At 35.8% G+C, this 18214-nt stretch overlaps 3 protein-coding genes across 5 annotated transcripts; 2 read left to right on the top strand and 1 right to left on the bottom strand.

Annotated features, from left to right (window-relative positions):
* Positions 1-7: 7 nt before the first annotated feature.
* Positions 8-5290, bottom strand: pex19 (peroxisomal biogenesis factor 19). The gene is made up of 8 exons (XM_039654764.2): positions 5173-5290; positions 4648-4727; positions 4360-4522; positions 2943-3028; positions 1966-2139; positions 1651-1809; positions 1402-1446; positions 8-1312 (listed from the first exon to the last, which is right to left on the bottom strand). The coding sequence occupies exons 1-8, from the start codon at positions 5231-5233 to the stop codon at positions 1226-1228; spliced, it is 855 nt and encodes a 284-aa protein (XP_039510698.1). The 5' UTR covers positions 5234-5290; the 3' UTR covers positions 8-1225.
* Positions 5291-5733: 443 nt separating this feature from the next.
* tspan37 (tetraspanin 37) lies at positions 5734-8576 on the top strand. Its single transcript, XM_039654821.2, has 7 exons — positions 5734-5924; positions 6509-6697; positions 6811-6885; positions 6977-7075; positions 7148-7300; positions 8225-8308; positions 8396-8576. Exons 1-7 carry the CDS (start codon positions 5865-5867, stop codon positions 8471-8473), a joined length of 738 nt encoding a protein of 245 aa, XP_039510755.2. The 5' UTR covers positions 5734-5864; the 3' UTR covers positions 8474-8576.
* A 1067-nt stretch (positions 8577-9643) lies between these two features.
* Positions 9644-17859, top strand: elavl1a (ELAV like RNA binding protein 1a). 3 transcript variants are annotated; one of them, XM_039654690.2, is made up of 7 exons: positions 9645-9797; positions 11349-11408; positions 12923-13100; positions 13542-13645; positions 14140-14293; positions 15449-15674; positions 16529-17859. In XM_039654690.2, the coding sequence occupies exons 2-7, from the start codon at positions 11373-11375 to the stop codon at positions 16851-16853; spliced, it is 1023 nt and encodes a 340-aa protein (XP_039510624.1). In that variant the 5' UTR covers positions 9645-9797; positions 11349-11372; the 3' UTR covers positions 16854-17859. The 3 variants fall into 3 exon arrangements, with proteins under 3 accessions (XP_039510626.1, XP_039510624.1, XP_039510627.2); XM_039654692.2 differs by lacking the exon at positions 11349-11408 and having other exon boundaries at positions 9644-9797; XM_039654693.2 differs by lacking the exons at positions 9645-9797; positions 11349-11408; positions 13542-13645 and having other exon boundaries at positions 12961-13100.
* The last annotated feature ends 355 nt before the right edge of the window (positions 17860-18214 follow it).

The raw sequence follows: 18214 nt of genomic DNA on the forward strand, positions 1-18214 counted from the left end.
AATAATGTAAGTTTATAACATTTATTATTAGACTTTCATGTAGTAATTTGGTCTTTTAAGTTAAAAAACCAATGAACTGTACATTTAAGGGAATATTTAACATGATAAAGAATATTGATGAGCTGATTCAAGTGCTTGGGCATTTGAGCAACCCCTGAGTGTCATAACCATTGGATATTTTTGACCCGTTCATCAAACCTATTCTACCCTTCTCATATTGGGCAGATAATACCATACTACAAATAACCAATAACATGTGTCAGGAAAGCAAGACAACCATCAGTTCCATACTCAATCCTGTGAAAGGATCCTATTTCCAGGCATTCAAAACTGTTTGCAAAAGAAACCTGTAAACATCCCCTCAAAAGCATGACTACAAAATGTAACCTTTTTCAGGTAACCTGGGATTTAAGGTGATGTTCTTTGAATGTTAAGTAAAAGTATTCATATTCTTTTAATAAAGGCAAATTAGGACTATTATTATGATCACAAAGGCACCACCACAGGAATGATGGCAATGATTTAGATATACATGGCAATTCACTACTCCGAACTGAACTATATGCAGACAGACACAATAACCATTAGATTCCACTCAAATACAAATGCAGCCTATGTTTGACACAATTATATTAAGAATATATACTGGATCTGAAGTGCCTGCAGTTAGTTTTTTTTATGAATCTTAATCTGAGAGATTATTTTGTCACTAATTAGTTATCAAATCACAGAAATAAAACTAATGATATAGTATGAGGATACAATATAACAGTTTATAATAAAATGATTTCATCAATCTGATGAAAGCTATTTGTAGCCTCTGACCATTCTTCTGAGATTTTAAAAGTAAAATTAAAGTGGAAATACTTTTCCTGTCACCCAATGAATTTGTGTCTACTAATTTCACCGCACAAGTTGTCAAATGAGCTTGAAGAAAAATGGATTCTTTCTTAAAAAGCTGTCGGCACACTTGAAATATCAAGCTTCACTCAAAACATTAAGAGCTGCTCTACAGTGACAACAGTAAATGGACTAGGGATGAATATGAAAAGAACCTCTGTGGACAAAAACTACAAGGTCAAATTAATGTAGTAAAGTTCACAGTTTCAGTGCAGACACAAAACAAACTCCTTTAAAAGCGGAGCATGATCCACTGTGTCCAATTCAGATAATTAGCATCAAATTGTATAGTTTTTAAACATACATAAATTTGACCTCATTGAGATCACATGACTGAGCACTGCTCTGCTCCAGGAAGCCCTTGTGCTCCAGGAAGGTGCAGAGATTCTGGGTCAAAATTCAAGCCAGGAGGCTGAAAATATAAGAGAACAAACATTTGTATTATGGAAATTACATATCTATTGTAAAATAATAAAAATAATAATAAATGTAAATACTCACTGCCTCTCCAGCAAGCTCTTTTGGAGGTTGACCCAAGTCTTGGAGCTAAGACATTATTAACAAAAATATTAACATTTCTGTTACTGAAATGTTATATTAAGTTATATTATTATGTTTTTAAGTAAAAATGGTACAAGACAAAGATTAAATTATTCATACATACAAACAAACCTTAAAAGATGGCTCTAAATCATTATACAAATAAATGGATTACTCAATTTTAAAACTAAAAAGCTTGTTTTTTTTTACCTTTTGCATGAGTTCTAGAATATTTTCAAATGTGCTGTCTTTGTCTCCATCTTTTTCAAACTGGCTGCATATCTCTCCCATGATCTTGTACTGTTGCTCATACTGCATGAACTGATCTGGGGGGAGGGACTGCCTGTTGCCCTCCAACCATTCAGGGTACTAAATGCAAAGTGTGTGATATTAGTAAAAACAAACAAAAAAAACAAAACATTAAATGGAATGTATCCCAAGAGTTTATGAAAATAAATATTGAATTGATGATAGGCATATACACTGATACCAGAAAAAGGTTGGACAATCAGTAAGACAACTCACCTTCTCTGTTATCTCTTTGAGAGAAGGGTAGAGAACTTCTTTAGACAAAAGGTTCTGCATGATGGACTGCATAATTGGGAGAATATTGCCATCTTCTCCTCCTCCCTCCCCATTTTCATTCAATCCCAGGTTCTCCAAGGTCTTTACCAGATCATCTCCAGCCAGTCCTGCACTCTGCATTTAAAGGTAAAAGCAAGTGGTGCTCACTGCAGAGCCAAATGACATCTAGATCCCCCTCTCTGGATGTCATGGGTTGAGCTTGAACAAGTCCCACTCTACCTCTGTAGAACTAAGGGGTGGAGGGATAGAGTTATGTGATTTGGTTGGACCATCTAGCTCCACATATTACGTCCAGAAAGGGGGAGCTGAGCTTCACACTCCACCCATGGCTCTACAGTGAGTAGGTTCTTGTTAAAAGGATGACTTTTGTTCATCACATTCCCTTACACTTTTTCTGACATACATTACATTTCGAGTTTAGGACCAGTAAGATATTTTTAGTTAATATTAATACTTAAAATAAAAATGTATACTTTTATTCAGGAAATATGTATTAAATGATATCAAGTACATTCATACTCAAATCCTCATATAGTTTTTTTTAACTCATTAAAATCAAGATGTTCTACATGATTCTATATCAAGAGCAGGGAACAGGGAGAACGGCATTAAGTGATAGACTGTGTGAAGAGTGCACACAAACCAAAAGAGAACATTCTGAAGATGAAAGCCATTACAGGAATAAATTCCATTAAAAAAAAAGTTATTTAAAATTGTGATTATACATTTACAGTATTTCAAATCAAATAAATGCATCCTTGGCGATCATTAGAGACTTCTTACAAATACAGAAAAAATATCGTACTGATCCCAAACTTTTGTACCAAAACATTACACATACCAAAGATTAAAACCACGTCACATCATTTCCTTGAATTATTTTACATTGCAATATTAGAAACTCAAAGTGGGGTTACCTGAAGGTTGTCCGCATTTTGCGCCAAACCACTAAGGGTATCTTTAAGACAGGAGGTGAATTCTTGCTGTGAAGCTACATCCGTGCCTAAATTAAAAAAACAATAATAATTTGTCAAAACAATTAGCCTGGCTAACGTCTCATTGAAACATGAGAAAATGAACGTAGTTCCCAGACCCAAATTTGAGATTCTCGTTTACGAATGCCCAGAGCCATTTATTGGGTGCTAAGAATGTCTATCAAATGCGCCTGTACGTAGCTCATAAGCCAATCGTTTCAATTATACCAGATGACGTATGTAGAGCGACAGAAATTAGACGAGGAAGAAGACGATGAGTCAGAGATTTATGTGTACACGAAGGCGTGCATCTAACAGCCGTTTCACACTGCATGCGTGAGCGGCACATATTTGTTTCGTCGAGTGAGCAGCAATGAAGTGGGGGTTATGGCGTTGAATCCATTTTGCTGCGCTACTCACGCTCAATTAAAGTGAAAGCACACTTTTGATGGATAAAAATAAATATGATTTCACACAAAAAGTTCCCAAAATGAATAAGCAGAATAAGCATGTCTAGTTAGTTTTAACAAGAACTTGAGGAGGCAAATAAAATAAAGACTCAAAAATATTTATAGAAGATTTAGGCTACCCGGTAAAAACTTGTTTTTATTTATTCAGTTTGGGTAATTATATATATATATATAAAAAACTAAAGTAAACTAGCCAAAAAATATTATAAACATTATTTTAGTTTATGTAACACACAGACAGCTACATAGACAGCTACAAACCCGAGTGTGTGGTTTGTTTTTTATCCAGAGTTGCAGTCTTGTAAACATATCGGAAGTATGACTGAAACTAATAGATTGGAGCCATTTTCTGGGTTGTTTTGTTGTTTAATGCGAATGTTGTACACCTCCCCATAACAAACTTTTAAGACTATCAATGTTATAAATGACCAACTTCTCAAAAAAAATTGCTTGCTTCTGTAGCTTTGGAGCTGCTGCTGTGACACTGTACAAAGGCTTCCAGTGTGAATACCCTCACGCATCTGCAGCGACAATGTAGTTACTCTGCTCAAGTGCCGCTCGTGCTTGCGGTGTGAAACCTATGTGTGAAACAGCCGTATGGCTGCATTGAAAGGTAACTTTAGGTTTGCTGCCATGTTGGATCCAAAGGTAACAAACTGCTTTGGTATGTCACATTGACGTCGTCATCGTCTTGCTGCTCCCTCCCTGTTCTGTGATTGGTTCCCTAGATGAGGCAAAAATAAGGACCATGGTTTCCAGACTGCCTTACAGCGTGAATAAAATCGCACTGCGGCAAGGCAGTATGGGGAAGCCCAGGCTACAAAACAATTGGAATATAGGATAAAGCTTTTATATCTTCATCCAACAGTGCTCCATTTCAGATTACTCACCTACTTTACCTGCTGCCTCAGACAGCTTATGAAAATGTTGTAAAAGGTCAGGTTCTTCTTGCGCTAGCTCAGCCATGGCTTTCTCCCACTCCTCGCGTGCTTGATTGGCCATCTCACCATCAAAGAGTGTCTCAAAGAACTTACTGTCCTCCAGCAGAGGGGGCTGAGGATGAAATGAACAGTGAAAAAAAATAAAAATTAACAGCGACAACCATGAAACAAACTTACAGTAAAATTGCAAGGGTTACTACTTGACTTGTTACAAAAATTTAAATATGTATTTATTACCTTCCCTTCACTCGTTCCTGCATCAGGGGCAGTGGGGGCCTCAGGGGGAACACTGGTCTTGTCGAAATCGTCAAGAGCACCTGTAGTTGAGGTTGAGGACACAAAAACATTGGTGTACCAGAGGTATACGTGCATTTCTTTTGATTATATATAATCACGTCGTGTCTGATTTCATTACACGGCATGAATAGCAAAGTTGGCTAGTAAACATGCAGCTCCTAAAGCTCCGTTTAACTTCTAAACCCGGTTTGTATATAATTTACGAGTTTTTAATGGGACCATAAATGAGATATAATGATGATCTCTAATTAATTCAACGACGAACAGTGTAATGCTTTCACTCACATGCCTAAAAAAAGTACAATAAGTGAGACAAGCATGAAAACATATAGTAGCGGAGCAGCAACACTGTGACAACCGCCTTCCAAACGCTAGTTCACTAAAGAGTAACATTACAAAAGGGCTCAAACATTCACACATTTTAACTGTCGTTATTTAATATTTAAGTCATCCTCAAAAACTTACTGTCTAATAATTCGTCCAGTTCGCTGTCAGCAGCACCCTGATGTTCTGATGCTGACGCCATCTTGCTTCTCAATGACAAGACCAGAAATTTGTCGCAACATAATGACGTCAAATAAAAAAAAATCTTATTTTGTGTGTGTGTGTGTGTGTGTGTGTGTGTCTGAATATATCAGATTTATCAGGTCAACATTTGAATATATATAAAAATTGTGTTCGCGTTCAATAATAATTATGAGCATACCAGTATCGTCGTGATTAGTTTTATTTTCATGCGTTTTTATTATTCCTAATTGTTAATAAATGTGTTCTACTTAAAAATAATAATACATATAAATACATGTATATGAGACAGTTTAAAGTAGACTTAAAAAAAAAAAAATCCAGGTTAGCATATAAAACACCACCAATTAATATCATATATTATTATTATTATTATTATTATTATTATTATTATTATTATTTTATATTTGAGGATTATTATTATATTATATGGATTTAGAATTTGAGTATTACTTTATTTCTCTTGAACAGTGCCCCCTGCTTGTTTACAATATTCCGTGACTTCCGCAATTTTATCTGGTTTCGATTTATAAATCCATCAAGTCATATCAGTGTTCGTCATCGTCACTGTTGAGGTTGAACTGGACCGAGAGACCTTGATATTCTGCGTAAATATCGATTAAAGCAGAGCCATGGCTCTAAGGAGAAGAGCTTTCGGAATTTTTCTTATAATTGATTCTCTTCTTTTATCGGTGAGTTTAGACAGCATCATGTACATGTTTGTTTCGTTTGTCATCATAATACTAATGCATTTGCCATAACTACTTAAATATAATTGCATGTTTTCTCAAGAAGTGGCTTAATGTGTTGGTTTAAAACACAAATTTTATGAATGGCCTTTTTGGGAATTCTATAATCCAAACTAAATTTGAATAGCATCATATTTTAGTAATAGCTCTATGGTAAATAAGTGAACACAATACAGGCAAGGGTCAACAATGATGGGGGTAGATTTAAAATAATTTTTTAAATGCTGAATTGTGTTAACTTAAATGGCCTGGGAAATATTAAAGTGTAACAACTAGCCATGGATATAGCCTATTATATATTTAGGTCTACACCTTGTGTAATGTGTATAGGCAACAAAAGTATAGGATTATTTGAATGAGTGTTAGGCTACTACATTGAAAAGACAAAATAGAAAAATATGTTTTTCTAAAACAGTGACATGGCTGCTCACATGTACAGCACATGACAAGGAAATGTTTTTTAGGAAATACATCTGCTGTTTTGTTTCCTCTTGTTTTTATATTCCTTTGTTCTTTACTGTGTCCAGCTTGCTGGGATTACAGGTCTGGGTGGTTCATTCTTGCTGCATAAATACAGAGATTACAGTATTTTCTTTAGCAGCTTTTATATAATTCTTCCTGCACTGCTGGCTGTTGTCGGAGGAGCCATCCTCCTTATTAGTGGAAGCATTGGTTGTCTGGTGTCCAACAAAAAACCTTCATGTCTACACGGATTGGTGAGATGGAAAAACCTTGTATTTTTAAGAAGTAAAAACAGGACTGAATAAAAATAATTTTACGCATAAGAATGAGGTGTTGTTTTCATATTTGTATATTTCTTGTCTTTCAGTTTGTGTATTTTCTCATTATTGTGTTTTGCGTTGTGGTTACTACTGTAGCATTGGCATACACTCATAAAAGGAAGGTAAATGGAGTTTTTAGTCATACAAAAGGCTATACAAAACAAATGTGTATTTCACTGAAATGTTTTAATATTAAATGTAATATATTTTTAGCTTGATGTGGACTTGGCTCCCCTTAAAGATGTGTTTCAGAACTACAGTGGTATTAGCCAAGATCCTGATACCAAAGCAGTAAATGCCCTTCAGTGTGAGGTATTTGCTCAGAAATGTAGCATTTCTATGTGTTTGGTAAAATTAGATTGTAACACTTTTTTTTTGTTACAGTTGCGGTGTTGTGGTGTTTACAACTACACAGACTGGTTAGAAACACCCTGGTTTAATCACAGTAAGAAATATGAAGTTCCTCTAAGCTGCTGCAACAAAAACTTTCACGACTGCAATGGGACTTTAGACTCACCCCTGCTTCTCTATAATGAGGTACAGACGCTAAATACATTTGAGCTACCCTATGTATAATATTTGTAATATTTTCCTGCTAAACTTACAGCTGAGGCTCTATCATTACGTTAAAGTTGGCATTCAAATGCATTTTCTAAATGCATGTTAAATATCTTGTTGTGATTCATCCATGTATGTTTCTTATTCTTTTTTCTTTTTTTGTTGTTGTCACATCTGGACCTTCCGGTCCAATCAACAACCGATGAGAAACATACATAGAACGAAGCCCCCACCCTATATTTTGTCCTTTAAAGATAACTAAAACAATAATTATATCAGCATTCACACCAAAGCACGATATCGTTCTGTTTATTCTTAGTGTGTGCTGCAGTTTTGTGTCGTCTGCTGATTTAAATGCTCAAGTCACAATAAGGACAAAGAGACTAGTAAACAACACAAGTGTGCTTAGCGCTCAGTGTGAAATAGACGCTTAGTGTCTCGTCACACTCCTTCCGTTTTAAAAATGTGGCACTCCCATTGAAAACTATTGTAAAAAATACGTTAGCCTCAGGGAAAAAAAAACACCTTGGTGGACACATGGCCAAAGCGTCTGAACACCAGCGTATATCTATTTGTCGATGTCATGTGACGACATAGATCCTGCAATATCAAAATGAGCCATTTTTGGAGCTTGATTAAATATGATGAAAAACTTGATAAATGATTTGTTTACAATGAGGATAAGGTTTTAAGCTATTAAACTTAGAGTATGTTTTGGTGCACAGACCTCTTATATGACAAAAGATCATGGCAAATTTGATTTCTCATGTCATGACCCCTTAACTTGTATTTTACCTGAAATATTTCTATAAAAAGGTTTAAAAATGAACAAAATAGGCTTAATTTGGAATGACTGTAAATTGGGAGCATTATAAGATTCAATATTGTTTTCTTTCTATTCAGGGCTGTCAAAATAAACTTGAGGAGAAGTTACTACTTGTGTTTGACATCATCATGGTGACTTCTTTAGTGGTTTTCTTTGTACTGGTGAGCTCTGTGACTTGAATTATAATTAATTTATTCCCTGATCTTTTACAATATTTATAATGTCATCTCTGACCCTTCCCTCATCAGGTAATGTCTTGGATTACAGTGGCACAGCTAATGAGACATCAACCCCCGCAAGAGTATCGAATCCTGGACAAAGAATAAATGTCACTGTTGGAAATGATATCTACCAACTTTTCTCATGAATGTGTAAACAATGATTATGTAAATGTACCGGTCAGAAGTTTGGAAACATTACTATTTTTAATGTTTTTGAAAAAAAAAATTATCTTATGCCCATCATGCCTGCATTTTTCTAATCAAAAATACAGAAAAAAACAGTAATATTGTGAAAAATTATTACAATTTCAAATAATAGTTTTCTATTTTTTAATATACTTTAAAATATAAGTTATTTCTGTGATGCAAAACTGAATTTTCATCTGCCATTACTCTGTATTTTCTCTGCCATTAGTCTTCAGTGTCACATGATCCTTCAGAAATCATTCTAATATGCTGATTCGATTATCAATGTTACAAACAGTTGTGCTGCTTAATATTTTTTGGAACCTGTGATACTTTTTTCAGGATTCATTGATAAATCAAGTAAAATAATTATTTATTCAAAATATACATTTTTTTCTAACAATATAAATATTTACTATCACTTTTTTTTTCCAATTTAACACATACTTGCTGAAAAAAGTATTTATAACTTTAAAGAAAGAAAAAAAGACTAATCCCAAACTTTTGAATGGATAGTTTATATTGTTACAAAAGATTTATATTTTAAATAAATGCTGTTCTTTTTAAAAACATTTAATTCATCAAAGATTCCTGAGAAAAGTATCAGAAAAAAATATATAACTGTTTCCAACATTTATTTCTGGAGGATCACGTGACACTGAAGGCTGGAGTAATGTCTGATAAAAATTCAGTTTTGCTTCACAGAAATAAATAATATTTTAAAGTATATTAAAATAGAAAATAATTCACAATATTACTGTTTTGAGAATAAGATAATTCTTTCAAAAACATTAAAAATAGTAATGTTCCCAAACTTTTGACCGGTACTGTATATGTATATTTTATATTTCACTGTTACGAAATTCGAATCATTTTGATATCACCCCTATGATATGATCCAGTTAACGTTTTCCTAAATTTCCACATTCATCTAAAGTAGAATTGATGTCTCACAATACCTGTTCTAGGAATATTTTATATACACGCACAGCAAGGGCGTTTTATTTTGCACAATAAATCTATTAATATTGAATAAAATGACTGGTTTTATTATTACTGACTGTTGATCTGTATGTGAATGAATGGATTATGGAAGTGGGAGGGGTTTAGACTTCCGCTTCCTCGGCACAGTTCCATTGTGGCGTGTTTTTTGTGTCACGAGAGCGCAGCGCCAAAAAGCCACGTTCTGCTAAAGCTCCGCGAGCATCCAGTCTACTGCAGAATCAGATAGACTTTTAAATTGGTAAGGCGACATGTATATATTTTTAAACTTGTTGTTTTTCTCTTCATGATGCATTTAAATTGTTTTATTTAGATCTAGTAACGGTTATAAATGTGATCGGTGTTTAAGGCCTGACTTTATTTGAGTTAGGCCCCTTAGCGCAGCCTGCTCGAGTTTGAGCTCGAGAGTTGCATGGGATTTACCGAGCGAGTCATCGCGAAAATAAGGGGACGGTGTGTGGGGAACGAGGCCTCGTGTTGTGTGGTATTTTAATGTTAGACCTATTTGAATCGCTGATTCTTCACAAACATGCTGTGTAATGCCGCAAGGTTGTTGTTCTTTAGCTACGATACCGTAACAATGGCTAGCATGTCCTGCTGCTGGGGTAACGTTAATGTTAGTTGTAAATTCCACGCCCCCACGACTAGACAGAATTGCATATGTCGTTTATTCCGTTTTCTTAATCGCTTACAAAGTTCAAATCAGTATTTTAATTTTTGTATGATAGTATTACATTTTTGTTCTGATAAGTTTAATAAGCTTAACCGCCCGTGTAAATGTCGTATAAATGCAATTTGTCCTGAGTGCATGAAAATTATGAAATTTAGAGTTTAGACCATCAAATAGTTATAAAAATGTGACCGCATTGTACAAGGTGGACGTAGTTTGGCATAGTTTAAGATGAAGGTTAATAATCAGCCATGTTGTGTTTTAAAATGTTTATTTAACACATTAATATTATTATTTTCATTCGTGCAGTTCAAAAATAGATTCACATAATTAGCCGGAAATAATAAAGGGAAAAAAGAATAAGGGAAAAAAATAAAGTAATGAAACATTTTTGCTTACCCATTCTGGTCCCACTTTATATTAAGTGGCTTTAAATACTATGTACTTACATTGAAGTTACTACGTTGATACATTGGACTCATTGTGTACATACATGTTTTTACATTGTACTTATATTTTGAAAATACCTGCATGTAATTACAACTGTAATTAATTGATGTAATTACATTTGTATTTACACAGTTGACCCTTCCCTTACACTTTTACTCACCCTGATACCTACCCATACCACCACACCTGTCCCTAACCTTACCCACATCACACCTCAATAGCAGCAAAAGTGTTTTACAATACAACCTGAACACAATAAGTACATTGTACTTATTTTCCTATGTAAGTACATAGTACTTAAAGCCACTTAATATAAAGTGGGACCAAGTTCTTAACTACATATATAATATTCACACTGTAGTATTGCTATTTTTTCCATATATATATAAAACAAGCGCACAATGTCAACATTAAGTTGTTGAGCAGGCAGTATAGACTCAAAGTGAGGTGCTAAAAATACACGCTGAAATTACACCAGTCTTAATGGCCAATGGTTGTTATTCTTTTTCCACAGGTTATATCAGAAGGTGGCTCATCTTATCTTTTTTTGCCCTTCTTTTATTTTAGTTTATTTATTTTACTCTGAACCCCCAAACCCACCTTTGCCTTCCCTACCACCCCTTTTCGTCAGCGTGTATTTTTATTACCTTATTTTGTTTTTGGTATCTTCAGAGTTGGGATCTGTGACGGCTCTTCATGGCAGTCAGAAGGGGACACGTTAGATACTTAAAAGTGAGTAGAATTTGCGTCCATCAGGGACTGAATGTGGATTTTAAAAATAAACTGAACCTGTAAGCTGGAGTTAGTAGTGTTTAGTGCTTGTAGGCTGTTTTCGTCCATGTAGTGCTGTAGCCTTTGAGGTTTAACGCTGCCATCTGAGGTAGACTTGAGTTTTCACTGAATGCAGTAGACCTGTTATTAGGTGTTGCATAATGTCATCTGAAGGTATCTGGCCTGACAAATGCAGCAAAGTTTAACCATGTTTTATAGGGACCAGTTTGCTATCGAAGTAGTCGGATAGAGAGTGACCAGAATTGTTTGAGTGATGCAGACCACTTTATCAAAACCTCCAGTGATGGGTTGTGTGGGAGGGACTGTAATAATGCCTGTTTGTTTCAGCCTTGAAGGTTGACTGGCTACCCATGTTGAATACACAATAAGACCTCTCTTCTAACATGAATGGGACGCACTGTCCATGATTAGAATAATCATGGTGACCTGGACACAGTGATCAGTTCCTCCTTCACCTAAAATGCCTTGAAGGGGTTAGACATAGACTCCAAGACCCCCTTTTAATACCATAAGTTCACTACCATATTTTATTGGTTTTGTATTAAATGAATTGTGGTCATGTGCAAATGACTGATACTCCATTGGAGGCAGTGATCATAGAATGTAAAAGAACAGCAGTGCAGTGAGTCCCTTTGATAGTTACATCTGTCCTTTTGCTCACTTTTTTTTTTTTTTTTTACTGTTTTAGCTTGATACATATTCATTTTTGTGGTATATTGAACTTTCTTGTTTGGTGATTAACAAACACTGTGGTTTAGGTAAGGTAACATTTTGAAACTTGCATATTAATAAGATAAAGGTAAAATATGCTCTGAAAGGAAATGTTGTATTTCTTTGTTGTACTGTTCCAGTTCCTTGTTAACGATATGTAATGTTTTTTTTTTTTGACTGTTTTTTTTTTCCCTCTCTCTCTCATTTTTTTATTTTTCTCATTTGAGTAATGTAGAGTAGAAATGCAGCCAAAATGATTTCAGTGGGGATTTGTAATTGAGGCATATTGAAGTCAGAATAGCTGTCTTGCAGATACTTGTTGTTACATTATTTATTCCCTAGGCAAGAATATAAATCCCTTAATTCACAAATTCGATGCTTTTCTGTCTTTTAAAATTTAAGTGCTCCATTTTATCAATGGAAAAAAGCCAATGAAATTTAGCCTTTAAGTGCCTAAGAGTAAGCATAATGTAATCTCACATTTATTTATTTTTATTTGATAAAGTGATTTTATTTTATTCTATTTCTCTTTAATTGCGTGTTTGTCATTCTATTACTGGCTTGCCAGCTGTAATTGAGAAATTCAGAAAGATCTAGGCCTAATTTTGAGTCTCTGTACCTGTGCAGGTACAGTCAGGTATCAACAGTGAATGAGTTTGCAATAATATTTCAATATTGTCTAATTAAATTTCTATTGGCAAAAATATATAACCCTCACAGAAACTTGTTTCGATTATTTCTAGGAGGTCTATGACATGTCGAACGGTTACGAAGATCACATGGCCGATGAGCCTAAAGATGCCAAAACAAACCTCATCGTCAACTACTTGCCTCAGAATATGAGCCAAGATGAGCTGCGGAGTCTCTTCAGCAGCATCGGGGAGGTGGAGTCTGCTAAACTTATTCGTGACAAAGTAGCAGGCAAGTATTTATCAGCACTTGGCACACTGCTTTCAAAGCAGACACACAAATTATTGTTGAGAGAAAATATTGTTTGTCTTTGTTGGTTTAGGGATGTAGTGTCTTTATTTCGCAGGGTTTGCATGTAGCCATGATGTCAGTTTAAATACAGAATGAATTTATTTAAAAAAATGCGCTTTTAGACAAACTTTTGAAGCACTGGAAGGGTTTCTTCACAATTGTGTAGTCTTCATTTCAGTGTTGACAGAAAAAAAAAAACTATATATATTTTTAGTTTCTTTTCTCAGGCCTGTCCCAAGTCAACGTGGATTTATTTGTTGGCTTCAGTTTTTTTCCCAGAAGTTTAACATTTGATACTAGGATGTTTTTTTCCTTTGTATTTGGAACGTTTCAACTTTTTTTTGTTTTGTTTGTTTTATTGTTTTCCTTTTTTTTCTCTAGGCCACAGTTTAGGGTACGGATTTGTTAACTATCTTAACCCTAATGATGCAGAAAGAGCAATCAGTACTCTCAATGGACTGAGACTACAGTCTAAAACTATCAAGGTAATGTGACAAAAGGTGCTCCTGTGTAAAGTTAAATTGTGTCATTGCTTCAGAACACCGGTTGTGAGAACAAGGCAGCGAGAACAAAGTAAAGTTGTTGGAGTAGAATTGCTCAGACCTGATGGAATCTTGGTTGTGGCCTTTTTATCAGGCTTTTCAATATTTAGATTCATTTAAACATTTGTTTTATCTATGGTTTACAGGTTGCAAACATGTTCCTTTAATGTTTGAATTCTATGAAATAGTTTTTGCATTTCTATAAAATTAAATATTTGTAAAGGACCAATGGAAACTATTTGTTGGGTGGGTGTTCCCTATTTGAAAATAATTCAAAGAAATTAATATCAGTTTAAAAATTTTTTTGGAGAATCTAAGTTTGCATCCCCTTTTTTTATTTATTTTTTTATTTAGCCATAGTTTAAGAGATTTCCTAGTAATCTCCAGGGGAGGTATTTCTTCAGGATCTGATCTTTTAACTTTGCTCTTTCTGACAGGTGTCATATGCCAGGCCAAGCTCTGACACCATAAAGGATGCCAACCTTTACATCAGTGGGCTACCTAAAACAATGACGCAGAAGGACGTAGAAGAAATGTTTACACGTTATGGCAGAATAATCAACTCCCGTGTCCTCGTCGATCAAGCGTCAGGTTGGTAGATGAGCAAAGTTGTTTTTGATACCTGGAATGTCCTGTAAGTGTAAGAATGTCATGTAAGAATGTCTAATGTGCATTAAAGGAACATTTCACCATGGGAACATTAATCTTTATTGAAAGTGGGTCATAATGTAGTCGAAATGTAAAATAAATTTGGAATATGATGCCTTCTTGACCAAGGAAAGAAAGAAAGTAACTTTAGGGGGCATTTGTATGAAAGACAACAACTCCCATGTTGCAAAGCTCCGCAAGCCACTCCTAATCCAGAACAGTGCCTATGAGGTATTCTTCTATTAGAGAAATCACTCTTCCGTCTACAAGGCAAGGTCCCACCAGAGCTTGAAATACATTTCACACAATTTCTAGTTAGTTGGCGAACTCATTACTGAATTACTCCTTGTTTGTGTTTCTTTTGAAATTGTGATTATTGCATGAGACCGGGATGTTCAGTCAGAATATATGCGGTGCGGAACTAGGAAGGTTCACAACACAAACCTCTGTTTCGTCCAGGAGAAATTGCCATCGTTAAAATTCTTTGCAGCAGACGGACTCTAGTGAGAGCACAGGTACCACCAGTCTGCCCCAGCTCGAGCCAGTCCGGTCTCCTCATCCGCTACAGGCAGCCGCCTCCATCAGCCTCAGCTGCTCTTTGCTATATTGCGGCTCGCAAAAGTAGCCACATACATCTGATTCGAGCATCAGACTTTCAAAATCCTCTTCTTCCATATATTGAGTAGCTACGTTTTGCCATTGTCGTAACTTCACATCTGGCTCCACAGCGCCTATTAGCTTAGCTTCCAAACAACATGTAGGATATGGTTTTTAGTTTCAGAAAGTGAAGTCCCACCCCCTGGTCTGTAATAGGTCTGTAGCGTGAGTGGGTCCTACCCCCTGGAAAAATGAAGAATGAGAGTTTGTAGTCTCAGCCCCTCTACAAAGATATGTAAAAGATGGCTCATCTCAAGGGGCTATTCCTCTTTAATAAAAATGTCAAATATGGGGACTTCCTTGTTAGAATGATGCAAAATGCAGACTTTTACATCATTCTAAGCAGGAATTGCAACACTGAAATCTTTCTGATGATACAAAGCTTAATCCAAATAGGTGAAGTGTCCCTTTAAAGCATTCACCTTTTTATCCTCATTGCAGGACTCTCTCGTGGTGTGGCTTTCATTCGATTTGACAAGAGGTCGGAGGCAGAGGATGCAATTAAGGACTTGAATGGGCAGAAGCCACCAGGCGCTGCAGAGCCCATCACTGTCAAGTTTGCTGCCAGTCCCAACCAAGTGAAGAACTCACAAATTATTTCCCAGGTTTACCACACACAGCCTCGCCGCTTTGGTGGGCCCGTCCACCACCAGGCCCAGAGATTCAGGTGAATGAAGTCCAAAATTGTATTTCTCTATTTGCTTGGTTGGCATATCCAGGGGTGTGCAATGCTGCGCATGCATGGGAAAATAAAAATAAAAGATTTACAGCAGAAAACATGGAGGGAAGCACTTGAGTGCCAACATTTTGGGGGACAAGAACATGTTTACTTACTAGAGTAGATTTTTCTCCTTCTCTGGTGAGATGGCAATCATAAGTGAGTGTTCATTAATTATTAGGGGTGCAATGAATTGCAGTTGATCCGTGATCCATTGGGACCAGGCCCCATTTTTCCGGGACACGTGATTTGCAGATTTTTTGCTAAGTTCAAGTATCACAGTGAAAATTATTTTTCACAGCTTGTAGGACAAGTGTGCCACGTAAAGTGAGTGTACCAAGCTGCATCTCCAGGCACTCCCAATAGCATATCGCTCTTAAAGTTGGTGTGAAATGAAAGTTGCGATTTGTCTTTTCTTCCCTATTGTGATGTGTATATATATATATCTGAGTGAAGTGAAAAAATTAGGGCAGGACTTCATTTCGTTGTGGCTATTGCTGTGATCTCATGTGAGTGACAGTTTGTCCCGCCCTCGCTCTGAAAAACATGTCATCAGAGAGGAGAAAAGATGTCGCTGCGTGGGAGGGGGAAGTTATTTGGATTAAAGTTTGAGGGCACATGCATTTAAAAAAGTAATGAAGTGCACAGAGAAACCCCTTTATATTCAATACCACCGTATTCCAATAAAATTATATTCCATGGTGACTTTAGGGATATCTCATCCAAAAATAAATTCTTTCAGTTTCAAAAATGTGTGCATATCTGATGAACTTGACCTAAATGATGCTATTTCCTGTCTTCAGGTTCTCTCCTATGAGTGTAGACCACATGAGCGGCATGTCTGGCGTTAACATGCCTGGAAACTCCTCGTCAGGCTGGTGTATTTTTATTTACAACCTGGGCCAGGATGCAGATGAGGGCATTTTGTGGCAGATGTTCGGGCCCTTCGGTGCTGTCACAAATGTCAAAGTGATCCGTGATTTCAACACCAACAAGTGCAAGGGATTTGGGTTTGTTACCATGACAAACTATGAAGAGGCTGCCATGGCTATCGCCAGCCTCAACGGCTACCGCCTCGGGGACAAGATTTTACAAGTATCGTTCAAAACAAGCAAGTCGCACAAGTAGAAAGCAGGGTTGCCAGGAAAATGAAGAAGGGGGTTTTCTGCGAAGCCAGAGAAATTGGTGACGTTTTGAAAAAGAAAATGATTATTTTTAGTGTAATCAAGTCTTCGCAAATGTTCAAGTTTCGCAGTCTTGTTTAGACAGTTTCTTTTAAGATTCAAGCTGTTGGATGCTTCAAATGCAAGTGTTTTAGGCGTTCTGGTTTATCCCAATATACGACCAATTTTTCGTTTAATTCAAATTTGTCTCTGGTGTTGTTGCTATGTGCCATATGTGGCCGGACACCTCGTTCACCAGATGCTGGATTTAAAACTCGGATTTTTTTTCTTTCTTTTGTCAGTATCTCCATCCTATATAGCTCTTCAGTATTTATGATGCCTTAATTTGATGTCATTTTTCCACTCTGCCCTCAATAATGTAGCACTTTTTGGTTTGGCTGGAATCTCATTTCCCATCTCACAACAGTTCATTTGTTAAAATCTGAGTCTTAAATCCTGCATGCTGAGTGCTCCTTAGAGAAGAGGTAACGGCAAAGAAAATGCCTGTTTTAGTGAGGGGAAAATCTTTAACTAACTTGTTAATCTTTTGTAAGGGACCCTCTGAAAAGACTGAACTAAGAAGGACCAAAGACATGAATGGAAGGTTTAGTTTCACTGGCAGAGGTGCATGTTGCACATCCCTAAGAATATTCCAAAAATATTTGGACATTGAATACTAGGTACTGAGTATTTATGTAAAGTGTAATCACATTTGAGCATCAGCATCTTCTGTTTATGGTTTGCGTTTTCTTTTGTTTTTGTTTCTCTAGGCTAATACATTAAGTTTAGTTTGTTTATTTGAAAATGGATATCCAGTACTAATGCAAATGCTTTTTAAGACTGCCTTGTGATATTTGTGTTTTGTTTTTTTCTTTTTTTTTTCTTTTTTCGCTTTTGTTTTTCCTTTGGAAACCTTTCATTTTGTTTCACATGGCATTTACAATCATTAAATTTTATTTTGTTTTGCTCAACTTTTTGTTTTGTTTCTTTATTTTATCTTTTAATTCGTTCTTTAATTTTCTCTATTCATAGGTACAATGCAGTGCAAGTCAAGACTATTTCCATATTTACAGATGCAGATGGCTGAGTTTAAGGCCCTTGCATACCAAGAATTAACAATCATAATAACTATATTAGCATCCACACCAGTGGTAAAGAATGTTTTATTAAATCTTAAGTGTGCTGGGTTTTTTTTTTTTTTTTTTTTTTTGTCTGCCATTTTAAACGCTCAAGCGTTAACCCAAAACTATCCCTATTTTTTTCATGACTTGCCCTCAAATTGTCACAAACCTTTGTCTTTTATCTGCTTAAAATAAAAGAAGATAT

The sequence above is a fragment of the Pimephales promelas genome, chromosome 5, assembly GCF_988280905.1.
Source record: "Pimephales promelas chromosome 5, fPimPro1.hap1.1, whole genome shotgun sequence".
NCBI classification, from domain to species: domain Eukaryota; kingdom Metazoa; phylum Chordata; class Actinopteri; order Cypriniformes; family Leuciscidae; genus Pimephales; species Pimephales promelas.

Bases quoted from the DNA above. Each gene is read 5' to 3' on its own strand.
- pex19 (XM_039654764.2), bottom strand. From the start codon at position 5,233: ATGGCGTCAGCATCAGAACATCAGGGTGCTGCTGACAGCGAACTGGAC. The intron at 1,447-1,650 runs GTAAAAAAAAAC...ATAATGTCTTAG, and splicing joins TTCTAGAACTCATGCAAAAG to CTCCAAGACTTGGGTCAACC. The intron at 1,313-1,401 runs GTGAGTATTTAC...TTATATTTTCAG, and splicing joins AAGAGCTTGCTGGAGAGGCA to CCTCCTGGCTTGAATTTTGA.
- elavl1a (XM_039654690.2), top strand. From the start codon at position 11,373: ATGGCAGTCAGAAGGGGACACGTTAGATACTTAAAA. The intron at 13,646-14,139 runs GTAATGTGACAA...TCTTTCTGACAG, and splicing joins TACAGTCTAAAACTATCAAG to GTGTCATATGCCAGGCCAAG. The intron at 14,294-15,448 runs GTTGGTAGATGA...TCCTCATTGCAG, and splicing joins CCTCGTCGATCAAGCGTCAG to GACTCTCTCGTGGTGTGGCT.
- tspan37 (XM_039654821.2), top strand. From the start codon at position 5,865: ATGGCTCTAAGGAGAAGAGCTTTCGGAATTTTTCTTATAATTGATTCT. The intron at 6,698-6,810 runs GTGAGATGGAAA...CTTGTCTTTCAG, and splicing joins CTTCATGTCTACACGGATTG to TTTGTGTATTTTCTCATTAT. The intron at 6,886-6,976 runs GTAAATGGAGTT...ATATATTTTTAG, and splicing joins CATACACTCATAAAAGGAAG to CTTGATGTGGACTTGGCTCC.